The 16,519-nt window shown below is 51.4% G+C and overlaps 2 protein-coding genes across 12 annotated transcripts in view; one reads left to right on the top strand and one right to left on the bottom strand.

Annotated features, from left to right (window-relative positions):
- The first annotated feature begins 1,876 nt into the window (after positions 1-1,876).
- On the top strand, positions 1,877-8,219 carry CDPF1 (cysteine rich DPF motif domain containing 1). 11 transcript variants are annotated; one of them, XM_063723115.1, is made up of 5 exons: positions 1,898-1,994; positions 2,585-2,703; positions 3,945-4,057; positions 5,008-5,119; positions 6,991-8,219. In XM_063723115.1, exons 3-5 carry the CDS (start codon positions 3,945-3,947, stop codon positions 7,135-7,137), a joined length of 372 nt encoding a protein of 123 aa, XP_063579185.1. In that variant the 5' UTR covers positions 1,898-1,994; positions 2,585-2,703; the 3' UTR covers positions 7,138-8,219. The 11 variants fall into 11 exon arrangements, with proteins under 11 accessions (XP_009232760.2, XP_063579186.1, XP_002831316.1 ...); XM_054543805.1 differs by having other exon boundaries at positions 5,008-5,123; XM_054543809.2 differs by having other exon boundaries at positions 1,932-1,994; positions 2,656-2,703.
- Positions 8,220-8,470: 251 nt separating this feature from the next.
- PPARA (peroxisome proliferator activated receptor alpha) overlaps positions 8,471-16,519 on the bottom strand; it is a 99,985-nt gene continuing 91,936 nt past the window's right edge. The window contains exon 8 of the mRNA XM_003779575.5: positions 8,471-16,519. This exon is cut by the window's right edge and continues 491 nt beyond it. The gene's annotated coding sequence lies outside the window, so the exon portion shown is untranslated.

Below are 16,519 nucleotides of genomic sequence, written 5' to 3'. Positions count from 1 at the left end.
TGGGTAATAAAGACATACATAATCACATAATCCATAAATTGTTATTTCTTCTGTAAATGTTTTTCTTGTCTTCATTTCAGAAGAATGACTAATGAAGATTTTCACGCAATTGCATTCTTTTGACAGTAGTACCAAATTAGACAAACTTTCCTGAGTCAGTATACTTTCAGATAGTTTTTAGTTATTTCAATCGGGAGAAATTTGACTCTGCTGAGAGTGGTAACGAATTATGAATAAATTCTTAAAGCTTTATATGTAGAACTGAACCATGACTGTTGATAGCATGTTTAAACCCTGTAGAAAGGGTGCATATGAAAAATTATCATGATTGCAGAAAACATTACACAATATTTTAATTATATAAAATAATGTTATTATTTCACCATTATCATCGTTTCTTACATTTAGATCCATATAGGATTTCTTACGTTTTTCTTTTACGTTGCTGGGGTATTATCAAGAAAACTGAAAACTGCGGTAGGTTCCTCACTTTGTTTGAATCTCTCTCTTCAGGACAATCTACACCCTGATCTACCATTGCTCTTTGAATGCTGCCTATTATTTTACTTAACTCTTTTAATGCATCTCATGTGTTAACCTGTCTAAAATAAGTCAAACTGCTTTAACAGCACTCATGGGGTTACCAACATTGTATCTGAGGGTAGTCACAGGTCAAATTCAAAATGCTTCAAGATGTTCCATCTTTAGACATCTCCAGAAACAAAAACAAGAACAACCCAGTACGTCATCTTTGAAATGATCCAACGAATCGAATGCCGTTGCTCTAAGCACAGTGGAGGTCATCGAAATCCAGCTGCTTGCTAATTGCTTGCTAATTTCTGGGGCCCCTCTTGCCCAGGTCTAAGAGTGGTTCTGGTTTCCATTAGTGCTAAAATGCCTTCTATATCCTTACTTCTCAATTAGCCGAAGGAGCAAGTCCCAGACCCCCAGCCTGCTGCAACTTGGCAACATTCCTACAAATGTGGCTTGACAAACCAAGAATAAATTCTGGTCTCTCAGGAACAGAGACGAAACATCCCTCGGCCTAGGGAAAGGTCACAGAGGGCCCCGTAACGCAACAGCATGTGAAACGATGCGGGCTGGTGGCACAAGCAGACCTTCTCCCGCGTGGAGCAAAACCCTCAAATCTTTGGGGGAAGGAGGGCGGCCACCCTGTCGTCCCCAAAGCACAGGTGAAGGCCCGCTGCGGCTGGGGCGAGGGACTCCAGCTGGGAGGATTGGGGCTCACAGGCAAAGCCAGGCCGGCTTCAGAGTCCGGGCCCCTGACCCCAGGGAAAGGTGCCTCTCACACACCGGAGGCTCCAGGAGTGGGGCGGGCATTTCGGGTCTAGGGCACGGCGTGTCAGAGGCCACGGGCGGGAACAGAGGGAAGTAGGTGTGGCTGGTGCCTGGGGGCGAGGGGCAGCGGAGAGGCCCGGGAGGCTAAAGGAGAACGCGGCGCAGACCCGAGGGGCGCCGCAGGCGACGTGGGCTTTGGAGGAGCAAGGGCAGGTCCTGAGACCTGGTTGGGCCGACACACCCCCTCCTGCGTGCGGGGGCAGATGTCCCGGTGGGGCAGAGTGGCAGCCTAGTCCGCGGCACGGGAGAGCGGGTGGGAGACTGGAGGCGCCCTCGCGCCCCTCAGCTATCCGGGAGCCTCGCGCCGGCGACCTCCACCCTGTCGAACCCGGTGGAACACTCAGAAAGAAGCTGAGCGCCTCGCAGCGGCGAGGACAGCAGGCCAGGCCCGCGCACGGCCAGACGCGACGCCCCTCAGCACGGAGCCCAGCCTCGCGGACTGCCCCGAAGCTCAGAACCAGAACCCTCGAAGGGGACTGCGGCGACCGGAAAGGCAAGGCGGAGGCGGAAATCCACCGCGAGGTCCCGCCCCCCGCTCCGCGCCTGCGTCTGCGACTACACCGGGGTTGGCCGGGCCGCCGTGGGGCGGGGCCGCCCAGGCGCCTTGGACGCGGAGCGGTGCGACGCGGGCGGCGGTGAGTTCGAGGTGGCGGACTGACGGGGGCGCGCGTGCTGTGGCCCGGCCCTGCGCTGCTTCAGGGCGCCTCCCGCTCGCCGGGACTGAGTTCCGCGCCGGCGTGGCCTGCTGGGTTCCAAGCGCCAGGAGTCGGCGCAGCCGCTCTCAGCTTTGGGGACGGGACCGAGAAGCGGGGTGTGGGCCTCACGGGACTGTCCCCCCTGACCTCGGGCAGCGCTGGGGCGAGAGAGGGCACGCGGAGGCTCGCGGGGACCACCAGCACCCCCGGACCCGCTCAGCCGTCCCTGTTCACAGGCACCGCCCCCAGGAGCCTCGGTAGGGGCCTAGGACGCCCGGGTGTGCAGAAGAGAAGCGGGATCAGGTTCACGCACACCCGCGATCGATCGTAACTTTTGTTTTGAGACAGAGTGTTGCTCTGTCGCCCAGGCTGGAATGCAGTGGCGCGATCTCGGCTCACCGCAACCTCCGCCCCCCCGGGCTCAAGCGATTCTCCTACCTCAGTCTCCTGAGTAGCTGAGATTAGAGGCGCCCGCCCCCACGCCCAGCTAATATTTTATTTTATTTTTATTTTTATTTTTTTTTGACAAGGAGTCTCGCCCTGTCGCCCAGGCTGGAGTACAGTGGCACAATCTCGGCTCACTGCAACCTCCTCCTCCTAGGTTCAAGTGATTCCCCTGCTTCAGCCTCCTAAGTAGCTGGGATTACAGGTACCCGCCACTATGCTCGGCTAATTTTTGTACTTTTAGTAGAGATGGGGTTTCACCATGTTGGCTAGGTTGGTCTTGAACTCCTGACCTCAGGTAATCCGCCCGCCTCTGGCTACCAGAGTGCTGGGATTACAGGTATGAGCAACCGCACCAGGCCAGACTGTAACTTTTAAAGTCATTGGTAACCCATGCTTCCTGGAGTTGCATCTGTGGACACCCAGTGGGGAAACCCATCGCATTTAATACGCCTTTATACACCACGCTCAGTTCAGGCGAGGGGAGGTCACAGCCAAGAGCTAGGGGCCAGCTGATAATGTCGTACTTGATTCCATAGTCAAAGAAGGAGCTGGGTAATCAGCAAAATCGTAACTTTTGATGACCCATCAGATGGCAGCCATTTAGCCAGAAATCTAACGAAAGAGAGGCATCCAAGACCCAACCATGAACATGAGAAGGGGGTTCCATACAAGCAGATAAGAAAACAGTTTTTTTGTTTGTTTTCTGAGACGGAGTCTCGCTGTCTCCCAGGCTGGAGTGCAGTGACGCGATCTCGGCTCACTGCAAGCTCCGCCTCCCGGGTTCACGCCATTCTCCTGCCTCAGACTCCTGTGTAGCTAAGACTATAGGCGCCCGCCACCACGCCTGGCTAATTTTTTGTATTTTTAGTAGAGGCGGGGCTTCACCATGTTAGCTAGATGGTCTCGATCTCCTAACCTCGTGATCCGCCCGCCTTGGCCTCCCAAAGTGCTGGGATTACAGGCATGAGCCACTGGGCCCGGCCAAGAAAACAGTTTTAATGAAATGCTGTATACCACGTGTGGACTAGTGTGAGGGCATAGAGCTTCTAGGAGCAGCAGAAACAGGAGAGTTTGCACCCACTCTGGGCCCTTCTCCACCAGCGTTCACTGGGGGCTTGTGGTTAAGAATGGGGCGGAGCAGGAGACCAGAAAGCTTTTACCATGGTGCAGACCTGGAAGAAGAGATGGCTGCTCTGGCTCGATCCTGTCTGGATCCTTCTCTCTGGCAGTACAAAAACCTTAAACCATTGGAATATGGATGGCAAATCCTGTCACTCTGAGCACCGGTGAAAACCTGTTTCAGCTGGGGATAGAGAAAAGGGCACAGTGGGGAGGCAGGAAACTGTCCTAGGACTATATCGTTAGGGTCTTCATAGCTGGGAAAGGGGCAGGATTCCTGAGAAAGCCTGTGACCCAGGGACACCCCATCTCTTGTTCTTGCAGATGGCGTCCCGTGCAGAGTGCCGTCCTCTGGGAGTGTTTGAGTGTGAACTCTGTACCTTGACAGCTCCGTACATCTATGTGGGACAGAAGCCCCCCAACACCCAGTCGATGGTGTGAGTCCACGCCTTTTGGGCCAGTTCCGGGGAGGCCTGTGCCCAGTGCTGGTTGGTAGGTGGTGTGCCTAGGTCTGCCAACTGGCTCGGGTGTGGAGCTTTAGGCCCCACCCTGGCCAGGCTCTGAATGCTTCCGGTGTAATCTCTGGAGGCCTGGGGAAGGCTTGAGGTCTGACTCTTCCAGAACCTTCCTCCACACCTAGCCCAGAGTCCAATACCTGCTCTAGCTGTGGGGGAGCAGCTCAGCAGCTGGGGGACCTGTGGTGGCCTCCCCCTTTGGGGCTGCACCGTTGCCGTGACACTTTCTTAATGGGAGGCCTGTGTCCCTTGCAGACCTGGATTAGAGCCAGTGGGTCCGGGGGCTTATCTCTTGACCTCCAGCTTGTCCTTCATCAAATGCCACTTTGTTGGAAAGCCAGCCGGTGTGTTACTCACATGGGATACAGTGGCGGGGGCATGGCTTTTTCCTTCTGGCTGTGGTCCCTCTGCTGACCAGGAGCCTGAGTGTCATCATGTCACCCTGTGGTCTCATTCTGATGTGTAGCGTGAGGCCAGGTGGCTTCCAGGGGCTGTGAGGGTGTGGCTTGGGGTGTAGGGAGGCCTGGGGTATTCAGATGGCAGCCTTGTGCCCCCACTCTGGTGTATCAGTCAGGGTCTGGGGGCCCATGTTGCAGCAGCCCTGCTTTTGGCTGAGAACAAGGGGTTCTCTCTACCATGGCTGTTACAGAGGTGAGAGCAGGTCCAATTTCAGTGCCAGTGTGGCCCCCAATTGCTGATCCTTTCTGTCACTGCCCTGCAGCACGGGTGGCCTAGTCCCCTGCCCTGATGAGCCCACGCAGGTATGCAGGCCCTGCAGAGGTGCAGGCTGCTGCTGCCCGGCCATAGGTCATGGCTGATTTTCTGACAGCAGAGATTTGGGCTGTTCTGACGCTGGTATCACTCTCCTGCAGCCTCCTGGAGGAAAGCTATGTCATGAAGGATCCCTTCACCTCCGACAAGGACAGATTCCTGGTCCTCGGCTCGCGCTGCAGTTTGTGCAGCAGGCTGGTGTGTGTGGGCCCGGTGGGTAAGCGGCGTGGGCTGGGGCCACCTGTCCTTGCTGTGGTTGTCCTGGAGCTCTCCCTGGGTAGGGAGGGCTGGGAGAGAGGGACCAGCTGGTTCACCCCTTTATAGATGGGACCCCTCAGCTGATGAAGGGGAGAGGTGAGAGGGCAAACTAGGATCAGTTAGAGGGTCTCAGCCTGGTGTAGGAATGGAAATAGGTGCTTGGTGGCCCCGCACCCACCCCAGTGGCCCCTCAGGGTTCCTCCCCTTCCCACCAACAGTGCAGACAGTCCTTGTGCTCCCTCTCACCAGGATGGTGACTTACTTTCTAGATGTTCTTGGAGGGATCTCCCAGGAGAAGGCACTGTCCTTTCACGAGCACTTGTTGTGTGCCAGGTCCTGTGCTTGGGACCTGTTTTACTGCTGAGGCTTCATTCAGTCCTGCCCCTTAGTCAGGTAAAGCAGTATTATATTCCACCCATTTTATAGATGAGGGAACTGAGCTTCAGAGAGGCTGGGTGGGCCAGGTTCACCTGGGTAGCTGAAAACCCAAGGACAGATGGAAGTGGAGCAGTGTGGCTTTCACAGCATGACCAGTGTACTCAGAGTGACCCCAGAGTCTGAGAGTCCCTGAGCATCTGCCACAGGTCAACACGCGCAAAGGGGAGCTGCTTCAACAGCTGGGGGGACGAGATGGGCCAGTGTAGGGGGAGCCTCCGCAGTGTGGCATGGGAGTCTCTGAGGCTCATGGAGGAGCTGGCGGTCCAGGAGAAGCTGGGAAAGGAAGGACTGCAAAGGTGGGTGGGCTAGGTGGGGAGGTGAAGGTCTTGAATGCAACACCTTGGCCTTGGGCTGCTCTTCGTGAGCAGTGGGGTGGCGGGGGTAGTGGGCGCACGCAGGTACCACGAGTCTGCAGCTTTCTTTTTTTAAACAGTAGGTTGTTAGTGAGCGGATCTCCGTGGCAAAGGGTCTTTTCTAAGAACTGCAGGAGGGCAGCCTTATGTTTGCCAGCACACTAAGCTTTAAGTACAGACAGACACCACAAGTAAGAGTGGCCTAAGTAAAAGCAAATAGTTATTTACTTACATTCTCCTGTATGAGTCCAGAACTGGTGGCCTTGGCTGGAAGGGCACCCCTGTTGTCTTCAGCAGAGTCTCCATTTGGGTCCCTTGTGGCTGTGGCAGCTCCCACCATTGTATCTGCATCCCAGGCAGTGGGAAGGGACGTGAGAGCACAGTCCATTCCTTCAAAGGGCATGACCAGGACGTGGCACACACAGTTGCTGACACCCCTGACCAGACTGAGTCACATGGCGATGCCCAGTTACAGAGGGGGCTGGGGAATGTCATCCTTAGCCATGTGCCGTGCACCATGATGAATCTCGGGAGTTCTAATGTGTAAGAGAGAGGAGAGCGGACACGGCTGGACAGTTCTGGCCTCCTGCCCAGACTAGCTGGCTCGTCCATGGCGTCTTTGGTCTGTGGGGCTGTCCTTCCTGTCCCCTGCCGCTCCCAGCACCAGGTGGCCACTGTTCCTGCTGTGATAGCTGGGAGGGGAGGACTCTGGGATTTTCTGGGCATGGCCTGTGCTCCAGCTTTCCATTGTTGTCACTGCCCCATGATGGAGTAGAGCAGGCCCCAGAGTCTTTCTGTCCCATCCCAGCTGTTCCCACCCAGGGTAGCCCAGGCCTGCATTGCTTTTCTCCTGGATACCCTGCCAGGCCCTCAGGCCTGGCTCTCCCTCTTGCTGGTCTAGCTTTGGCCACCTGCCCACACTGTGCATGCTGGGGCCCCAGCCCAGCCCCCCAAGTGTGGGAAGGGCTGGCCCCTGGGAGGAGCTGCACCATGTTCCCAGGATACTCAGCCTCCATCCTTGTCCCCTTCTTTCAGGAATGCAGTTTGTTCTACTCCAAGAGATTCTGCCTCCCTTGTGTCCGGGAGAACATCAGTGCTTTTCCTCAGGAAATTCGGCAAGACTTGGAGAAAAGGAAAGCTCCGTCAAAGAGGACCCCCAGCCAGCCCGGTTCTCGGACGTGAGTGCAACTAGGGCTAGGTCATCGGGCAGCACCCTGCACACAGCTCCTGGGCCAGCCTGCGCCAGGGATGCTTCTGAGCTGGGAGCCACCATGCCTGGCCTTGTTTCTGGACCACTGGGAGCAGCACTGCAGCCCAGGGGAGCTGGAGTCCAGCTTGGAGCAGCCACAGGCCCAGGGAGCTGTAGCAAGAAGGTAGCCCAAAGGCAGATGCCAGACAAGACACAGCCAGGAACCCGGCCAGGTGCCCCCACATGCCCCTCAGGGCCCAGGCCTGAGTGAGTGCTGCTCAGATGTGACTGAGAGGGATGACCTCCTTCAGCGGGGCAGCTCCTAAGAGGCTGTGTGCAGGTGCGTGTGGGGGGAGATGCCACACTGTGTTGGGGCCATGGTACACTGTAGGTGGCTGCAATGGTCTCTCTGTAAGGAAAATCACTGACAGCAGCTGCCTTCTGGAGCCAGACTGGAAGGTCTACAGGGGGATAGAATTTTTATTTCATATCCTTATGTGGTGCTTGGAAAATGTTTTTAACCTTGACCATGTATTATGTTTATAATTAAAAACCCAAAGAACCAGCTCATGTTTGGAAAAGGAATCTTCCACTGAAACATTTGGATACCCGACGTTCTCCCAGGACACTTGGCCCAGCAATGCTTGGGGTCTCCTGGGAAGCTGAGTGCTGGCTTCTAGCCTCTCCAGTTCCCTCAGGCTCTGGCTTCAGCTCGGGCCCCTCCGTTCTGTCTCCCTCGACTCCAAGTCAGGAATGCCGTGGGCTTCCTTTCCTCACCCCACACCTCAAGACCATCCCGCTGCCTGCCTGCTTGCTCCCTGCCATCTCGAACTCAGCCCTGGGTGCCTGCGAAGCCTGGCCCCACTGCCTGCCGGGGGTTCCTGCAGCACCCCTACTCCAGGCTCCCCATCTCCCTGAAGCTTCCAGGGTAGCAGCTGGTGGGACACTGATCTGTGAGCTCTGGAATGTCTGCTTAGAATTCTGAGAGGCAGGAACTGCTCTGTCTTTGTAACTACTCAAGGCCAACTGTCACATGAAGGAATGAATAAAGTTTTTACTGACTTGTGCACTGATGGATTTTAAGATGCTCACTGCTTTAAAAGTTCCTGTTGTATGTGACTTCAGATGAAAGGATGTCGTATTCTGGAGCCACATGGTCCTCGATCCATTCTGTACGCTGAAGGACACAAAAGGGACTCTGCAGGTGGAGACAGCCTCCATGAGGGGCACAGGGACTGTTCTGGCAGAGGGCGGACCCCACAGCTAGGGACTTGGTTCTTTTAGACCAAACAGTCCATCTCAGAGCATCACTCAAAACTCACCAAAAAATTTTAAAAAATAGTTTATTTTTTAAAACCATTAAGGCAAAACTGTACCCTGAAATTAACTCTGTACATTCATCAGTCTTACAGTAGGACATCCCAAACACAGAAGTTCCCATATATTCAGGATATAAATCAATACATGTGGTCAGTTCAGTCTCCTAATAGGAAAACGAAGACCCAAGATTTTTTTAAAAATTAAGGTTATTTTATAGCCATTTTCTAATTGCCTGGAACCAATCAGTTCAAGTGACTAGAAAAATTACTTTCGCCCTTCTCTGCACACCCTTGATTCCGGAGGTCCTGGATGCCCACTCCCCCCACCAGGAGAGAGGTATGAAGTTGGAGAGAGGATGCTGGGGCCTGTGTGGCAGTTCCTACTTTGAAACTGCACCTGTTTAGCAGAAATAAGAAGCTGTAAGCCCCAAAATACTGAGAGTATAAGGCACTCACTAATAGAGCACACGTGGGCCCAGGCCTTGCTCTGGGATCTGCCCCATTCTCGCGTGTGTGTCTGTCAACCCTCTCTCTTAGGGTTTTAGCCTAATGGCATTATGGATCCCAGAGGGTGTAACCAATATGCACCGAGAAGTTTTGCCAAGTTATTGGAAACAAGGTATGGGGAGACTCACAGGGTCTGTGGTTTCTGCTTTATGCTTTGGGTTGGGCCACCTGGAGGATGCCAGAGAACTGGCACGTGCAAAGAATTTCCATCAGGACATTGCCAATTGCCAAAGTTCTTTGGTAATAACCTATAGGTAACAGTTCCCTGAAGAGCAGACAGCTATTTACTAAACAAGAATAGTGAAGGGTCTTTAGCGAAACACTGTTGTATGAAATCGGCCTCTAACCTGGAGTCCAAGTCCTCGCTGGTGGAAGTGACTAAAGATAGCCTCGCCTGTGCTCTGTGCATATGCAGTGTGGTAAAGGGAACAGATTTCCACATTGAAGGTAAATTCTGCATGGCTCAGGAGAAATGAAAAGCTGTGTGTGTGCAGTGTATTTTAGATGTTTGATTTCAGTTTCCTTTGTGTTTGCAATAGGGTCAAGAGCCAGGCTTTTAAGAATATGAGTCAATTAACACTGATTTCAAAAGAATCCAAATGTTTGTTATTAGATGAATGATTGTAAGTTAGTAAAATATTTGTATTAGGATATTTTTCAAAAACTCAAATCACAGTATTTAAGATATAGCTATTAACATAGTTCTTTTTACCACACAATGTAGAAAGAAGTGATATTTAACATGAACACTGTAATCTTACCAAAAAGAGTACTACATGGTCTGCATCTTTTGTGAGGTACATGAAAAAGGAACTGACTGTGCCTTAAAAAAAATGAAGTTGCCAAAAGTGAGTGATTTTATTGTGAAATGATCGGCCAGTCACTCCTCTCCGGGGCCTGAAGGCTGACCCTCTCTGACTTGAGGCACAGCCAAGGCCTGGGGGTCCAGGGAAGGTGCCCGACTGTGTCCCAGGCCTGCAGCATGCCCCTCCCACGCCTGGTTGCCACTTTTCCTAGGAGCCGGGGTGCGTGGACTGGAGGCCTGTTTGTGCACCAGTTTGCACGGCACTTTATCAGTTCATTAACTGAATGGATTTTGGATGCTGGATGTGTGGGCAGGAGAGAGGCAAGAGAAGAGGTGGCAGGTAGACTCCCTCCTTCTCACATTTGACCCAACTAGCACACTTAAAAAAAAAATAAAATCAAATAAAAGCTGACCCCCCTCCCCAGGTCTTAGTTTGCTGTCTATGATATAAAAATCAATTATTTTTTTCTCCTTTTTTTTTTTCAAATAATCCATCTAACAGCCATGAGACCACTCAAGTATTTGAGGTCATCAGCTGCGTCCATCAAGACATGATATTGAACATGGACACCATCTGGTCTATTGGTCTGTTTTTGTTGGCAAAGGACTCCAAAAGGATGTAGTTGAATGTGTTTCAGCTGAACCACATTCCATAGCTCCTCTCCCCTCACAAAAGGGGTTCTCTGGGGGGAGAAGAGTAACTGATTATACCTCTCATGTCTCAAACTGAAATTCTGAGAAGCAAATGGTCAGTTGACGGCTCCATTCCAGATCCGCGGGGATGTCCTCAGATGTCCAGAGCTGGCAAAGGCGGAGCAGGCAGCAGCCTTGGGTACCAGCCTGTCTCTTTCTGTTCTAATAAGAAGGCCACCCACATGGCTTTTTGTGATAAGCTTCCAGCCCGTGCCACTGAAATAACGTTTAAGAACCTGCTGCATTTCACAGAAATAGCGTAATGGAAATCCTTATGTAATTAAAGCATGAAGCTCATTCTCTTTTTCTTTTTAACAAAACCTTCCATTTCACATTTTAGTGTATACTGTGGTTTCCAGAGAAATATATGGATCTCCTATATTCTGAGTCAGACCAAATTTATTGCCTTTATTCTTACCCTAGTCTATGGGGTCAGTGACCATTTTCCTGAATGCTGTCAAAATGGTGCCTGAAAACATCTAAATCCCAGCAAAAACCTAGACCTCAACCGTTGGAACCCAGTCGTAGATCTTTCTAGGCAGAAGGCCTCTCAGGAGTGCGTGCCCTGGGTAAAGGCCGTGGACTCAGAAGCAGGAAGGTCACAGGGTGATTTAATGCTATCGAATAATCCTTTGGTGAGATGGCCTTGGTTGCCCTCAGCACAGTCGAGGCAGGTTAATCATTTATTTGCCACAACCGTCCTTGCTCTGCAAAGCTGCAGCACAGCTGGGTGGTCCTTATAGCCTTTTCTGCCACAGATATTTGTGGACATTTCACTTCCAGACTGTGACGTCTGAAGATGGGCTCGAATGACAGCAGCCATCATCGCTGCCATTAGGGAGGTGCACACAGTCCCCTTTGCTCGATGCAAATATTTGGTTGGCAAGAAATTCCAGTGCAGCTGAACAAGTCAGCTTGGACCGAGTTAAGAGAAGCTAGGTCACTTTTAACATGAGAAGAGCGGATACTTCCCCATGCTTGGCAATGCCAATGCCGTAAAAATGGGAAATGTTGAGACAAACCTCCTCCTGTGGACGAGAGGTTCCCGTGGACACTTTTTAATAATCACGAGCCTTCAGGTGGTGGCATCAGTCTTCATGGGTGACTTCTATGGACAGCATAATTTTCTTGCCTCTCCTGAATCTATACCACTTTTCTGAATGTGAAAGAAGGTCTAAAAAGCAATCCCTCAGGATCCCTGCATCAGGCAAACCATGCTAACTGCAGAGGGTGAGGCTGGCAGTCCAGGAGATGGGAGCTGAGGACAAGGCTGCAGGCCCCTGGGTCACCTGTCCTTGCACTCACCAGGTTTAAGTGTCTGGAAACAACAGGGAGGCTGCAGGAGGTGGAGAAAGTGCACCGTGCCTGGGGCCCGGCGGCTAGCAACACCCAGCAGGCCCTACATCTGGAAGCTGGTGTTTTCATTTGAAAATGGAGGCTGATTTGCTGTTACTCCCCCTCAAACAGCTGAGGAGACCATAGGAACCTGCTTTGAAAGCTGCCCAGAACCATGGCATCCATAGGTGGTGAGCTGTGGGCATGTTCTCCTGGTGGCATCTGCGTTTTGAAAGGCCACACTGTTGAAGAGGTACCAACTGTTGAAGGTGGCCAACTTTCCCCAGGCCCCAGGAAGCCCCCCACCAAAGGCCAGGCTGTCGGTCAAGCCTGTCTTAGCTGGGTGCATTGGGCTTGCTGTGTTGAAGTAATGAATCTATTTTAAAACTGGAGTTCGGTGAGACATTTCAAAGACAGGTGTGGCCACTGGATGAGGACCAAAAAACCCTCCATCATGTATGCGGCTGGTAAGTATCAGATGTGCCCAGAGCTACAGTGGTTTGAAAATGGGAATTTGAGGTGGGAAGTGCTTGGAAGCAAACACAGAGAGGCACAGGTGCAAGCTCAGAGGGACAGACCTTAGGAGGTCGCGGTTTCATCAAGGCTTGCTTTGGTGCATCTGTTTCCATCCGCATCTGGTAGGGTCTCTCTGAGGAAGTGGCTTCCACATGGCCAGCAGGAAGAGGTGAAGAGGAGAGGGGGTGCTGGGGGCGGTGCAGGGACGGGGGTTTGTCACTGCAGGCCGGGACCATCGGCTGCTTCTCCTAAGCCCAAGACGTGCCCAATGTCAGTTTCACCAAATTGGGGTAGCGCCTTTTGCACGTATCTTCAAGGCTCCCTTTACACAACCGAAGTGCCTTCCAGACGTCATACGAGATGCTGCTCCCCTGTGTGTGGGCAGGCTCAGGTGTGCACACTCAAGGAGTCTCCATCCCACCTGCCCTAACTACAGAGGCCGCAGGGTGTGTGCCTCAGCTCTAGCACGGCCTTTTGCAGGGCCTGCTGAGGTATTCGTTACATGGTCCATTGCGGGGAAGTGGTGGCTAAGTTGTTGACTTCTCACGGTATAGCAAATCTCTCATTTGTGCCTTGAGCTCTTGCTCAGCTCTGGGAGGCTGCCCTGTCCCTGGAACCTCCAGACAATGCTCCAGGAAGGCTGTTTCCCTGGGGGTCTAAAATGGCCCAGTGTAAGAAATGCGTCAGCGCAGCAGAAGGGTACCTTCTCTGCTCTTAAAATGCAAAACAAAACAAAACGCAGCTCTTTAAAACAGGGACAGCTCTCCTGGCATCCTTGAATGCTGAGTTCTGGGTTTCTGCCCCACTTCACGTCCATTATGTTCGTATAGCAGACACACCCGTTAGGAAGATGCTTTATACTCTTCTCATCGGAGCTGGAGGAAACGTCAAGTGGAAACAGGCAAGCGAGGTGGGAAGAAAGGCACCAGCAGCCATCAGCCCGTGCTCCCAGTCCCGCTCCTGCTGCTGTAACTGGAAGCATCTTGTTTTAACAATTCATCCAAACGGCCTTAGGCCTGCACAGTTCTCCGGCCTCTGGAAGTGTGGTGGGGACAGAATCCAACATGTGGGACACCCAGCTGGAAGTGCCAGGAGGTGGGAGAGGGGGCATGCGCCGCCGGGCTCCCCTGGACAGTGGGGAGGCCTGTGTCTGCTCCCGAGCCACAGTCAGCTGGCACACAAGAGGCACGTCTGGGAGGAGCCCCTCGCCATGCCTTCACCCTGGTCAGCACGGTAGACCAAGGCTGTTTGGTCTCTGAGGACTTTGGCACTTTTTGCTATTAAAAGTTGAGAAAATGAAAAACCATGTTTAAACAATGACTTCTTGAAGAGTGGGTAAATTTGGCGACTTCCTGCATTTGCTGCCAGAGGGAGCGGGTGCCACACATGTGCTCCGACACTCCTGGAATCTGTCCTGACATCTCTTTTGTTCTTTTGGCTGATGTCTGTTGAAACCCAGCAAGCAAGAAATGCACTCAGTTAATAGTTCCCATTTGAACTGGGGCATAATCAGCCTATATTTAAGTATTGATGCCCTGAGAAATCTATGATTAGGTGACCCAAAATATTCTAGCATTGAGTGGCAATTAGTGGTTTTGTTATTTAAAGGAATAGGAATGTGTGATTTCCTTCCCTATCAACACAAGAGACCAATGTCGAGTGACTTTCAGCCTGAGGTCACTGGTGTCTCCATTCTGGCTTCACCAGAGATGTCCCTGGAAGTCTTGCTGGGCCTTAAGAAAACCAAATGCTCACCATCGCTGCTGAGTGTCCCGGGAGCTAACATCGAACTTGCCAGTCAGCTTACTGTTACTGCTGAAAGCCTGAGACAGGGAGCTATTTTAAACAGGTTTTATGAAAATGTAAGCAGAACAATGACTTCTCTGAAAACCATGAGGCTCACTTTCCTGGACCACGTCTCCTTGAATGGCACAGGGCACATCAGAGCGAGCAGCTGCAGGGTCGTTGGGGACGACACAGGCTTGGCATTGGGCTCCAGCCCCTGGATCTTGTCAACACAGGGGCTTCTCATTTTAGGAAATAATACTGAAACGGATACACCATGCCACTCAAAGTCTAGCTTCTTTCTGAATTAGGATGGCTACTTGGCTGGTGGCATATATGGAAACACTTTTATTTGCTTTTGGTTCCTAAGACACTTGGGCAGACTGCCCGCCGCTGCTGCTGCCATTGCTGGCCAAAAGGCTCTTTGATTGCATCTTTTTTTTTTGCGAGGGTGGGAGGGGGTGGAATCTAACTCTGTCACCCAGGCTGGAATGCAGTGGTGAGATCACAGCTCACTGCAGCCTCAACCTCTTGGGTTCAAGCAATCCTCTCACCTCAGCCTGCAGAGTAGCTGGGACTACAGGTGTATGCCACCACGATGAACTAATTTTTAAATTTCGTATACAGACAGGGTCTTGCTATGTTGCCTAGGCTGGTCTCGAACTCCTGGGCTCAAGTGATCCTCCCACCTCGGCCTCCCAAAGTGCTGGGATTCCATATGTGAGCCACTGCGCCTGGCCTGATTCCAAAAACCAAAACGGACTAAATGTGTAATTTTTAAAAAAGGATGTCCTAACCCTAACTTTCACTTTTTTCTAGTGGAAGTCTCACACTGTGTCCTTCCCACTCTCGCATTTTCATAATGCTGGTCATGGGACCCTTATCAATCCTCATCATTCTTAAAATAATAATGGCCTCAGAAAAGCCAAATTTTTAAAGATGGGGGAGAGGCATCGACAATACCTCCAGGTGCCCAGCGACTCCCTGGAGGCGGTGGTCCTGGCAGTTCCAGTCCAGATCTAAAAATTCTCAACAGGACAATTTATCTACCAGGTGGACAGAGAGAGAAAGTATTTCCGGGTCCATATATTCTTGACAAACTGCCATAATCAACGCTGCCTTCCCAGCTGGACTGAGGTTGGTAAGTTGGTTTTGAAGGCTAAAACAAATATTTTAGATGTTGAAAAAACTACCTCACATACAAAGGAGACTTAACAACCTAAACCATTGTAAAAAATAACCAACTCTTGTAAAATCTGCCATTTGGAGTAAAACTGCCATTTGAAGAAGACCCTACCCCCTCTCTCGATCCGCAGGGTGACTGGCTCCCACCCAGCCCAGACTATGAAGACACGTGTGCCTTGTCTGCACTCCAGAGAGCATCTACTGTCACCAAGAGTTAAAACAATAAAGCATCATATCTTTAAAAGCAACATAACAAAAGATACGGGAGCTGCCAAATGGGGCCCAGAGGAACACTGACAAGTAAGGTGTCAGTCTGTCCTTAAGAACATCACCATTCCCACAGACAGCTGGACTGGGTGGGTTCAGGTCGACTGGACGGAGCTGAGTGGAGCAGGAAGCTGGTGGGCTTCGGGAGCTTGTCTCGTCCCGCTTACCACGGGCGCTAGCTTATGACAGTCCAGAGCGGGGGGTCTTGAGACTCTGTTTTCTGGGCTCTTCTACGCAAACCTGGAAATGGGCCTTTCCACATATTAGTTACAACCACGAAAACAGTGAACCAAAAACAAAACAACAGCTGCATTTTGATAGCTTATCAGTTTTTTTTTTTAAAGACAGAGTCTCGTTCTGTCACCAGGCTGGAGTGCAGTAGTGCAATCTTAGCTCACTGCAACCTCCAACTCCCTGGTTCAAGTGATTCTCCTGCCTCAGCTTCCCAAGTAGCTGGGATTACAGGCACGTGCCACCACACCCGGCTAATTTTTATATTTTTAGTAGAGACAGGGTTTCACCATGTTGGCCAGGATGGTCTCGATCTCCTGACCTTGTGATCCACCCACCTCGGCCTCCCAAAGTGCGAGGATTACAAGTATGAGCCACTGTGCCTGGCCCAAACAGTTCTTTAAAATTCTCCATCCTATGATTAAAAAGCAGCATGTTGCCTTTCTTTAGATTCAGGAAACAGAAGTGAAGTCTTTGAAATAAATATTTTGCTGCTTTTTACATACTTCACCTTTGGATACATCTAGACTTATAGGATTATAAACATTGTTAAAAAGTGCTGATTAGTTTTCAGAATTATAAAAGGGCACAATAGTCAAAAGCGGGGTGAATGGGAAGACAGGCCACGAATTTTGAGGTTACCAGTTAATTAAATGGTAAATCACGAATGTGATCTAAAGCAATGTGCATTGATTAACGTCGGGTGAGTTAAAATCAGACCATTGAGCATAA

Source organism: Pongo abelii, chromosome 23 (assembly GCF_028885655.2).
Source record: "Pongo abelii isolate AG06213 chromosome 23, NHGRI_mPonAbe1-v2.0_pri, whole genome shotgun sequence".
NCBI lineage: Eukaryota > Metazoa > Chordata > Mammalia > Primates > Hominidae > Pongo > Pongo abelii.
Note: the sequence above shows the minus strand (reverse complement) of the source record. Positions and strands in the feature narration are given on the sequence as shown.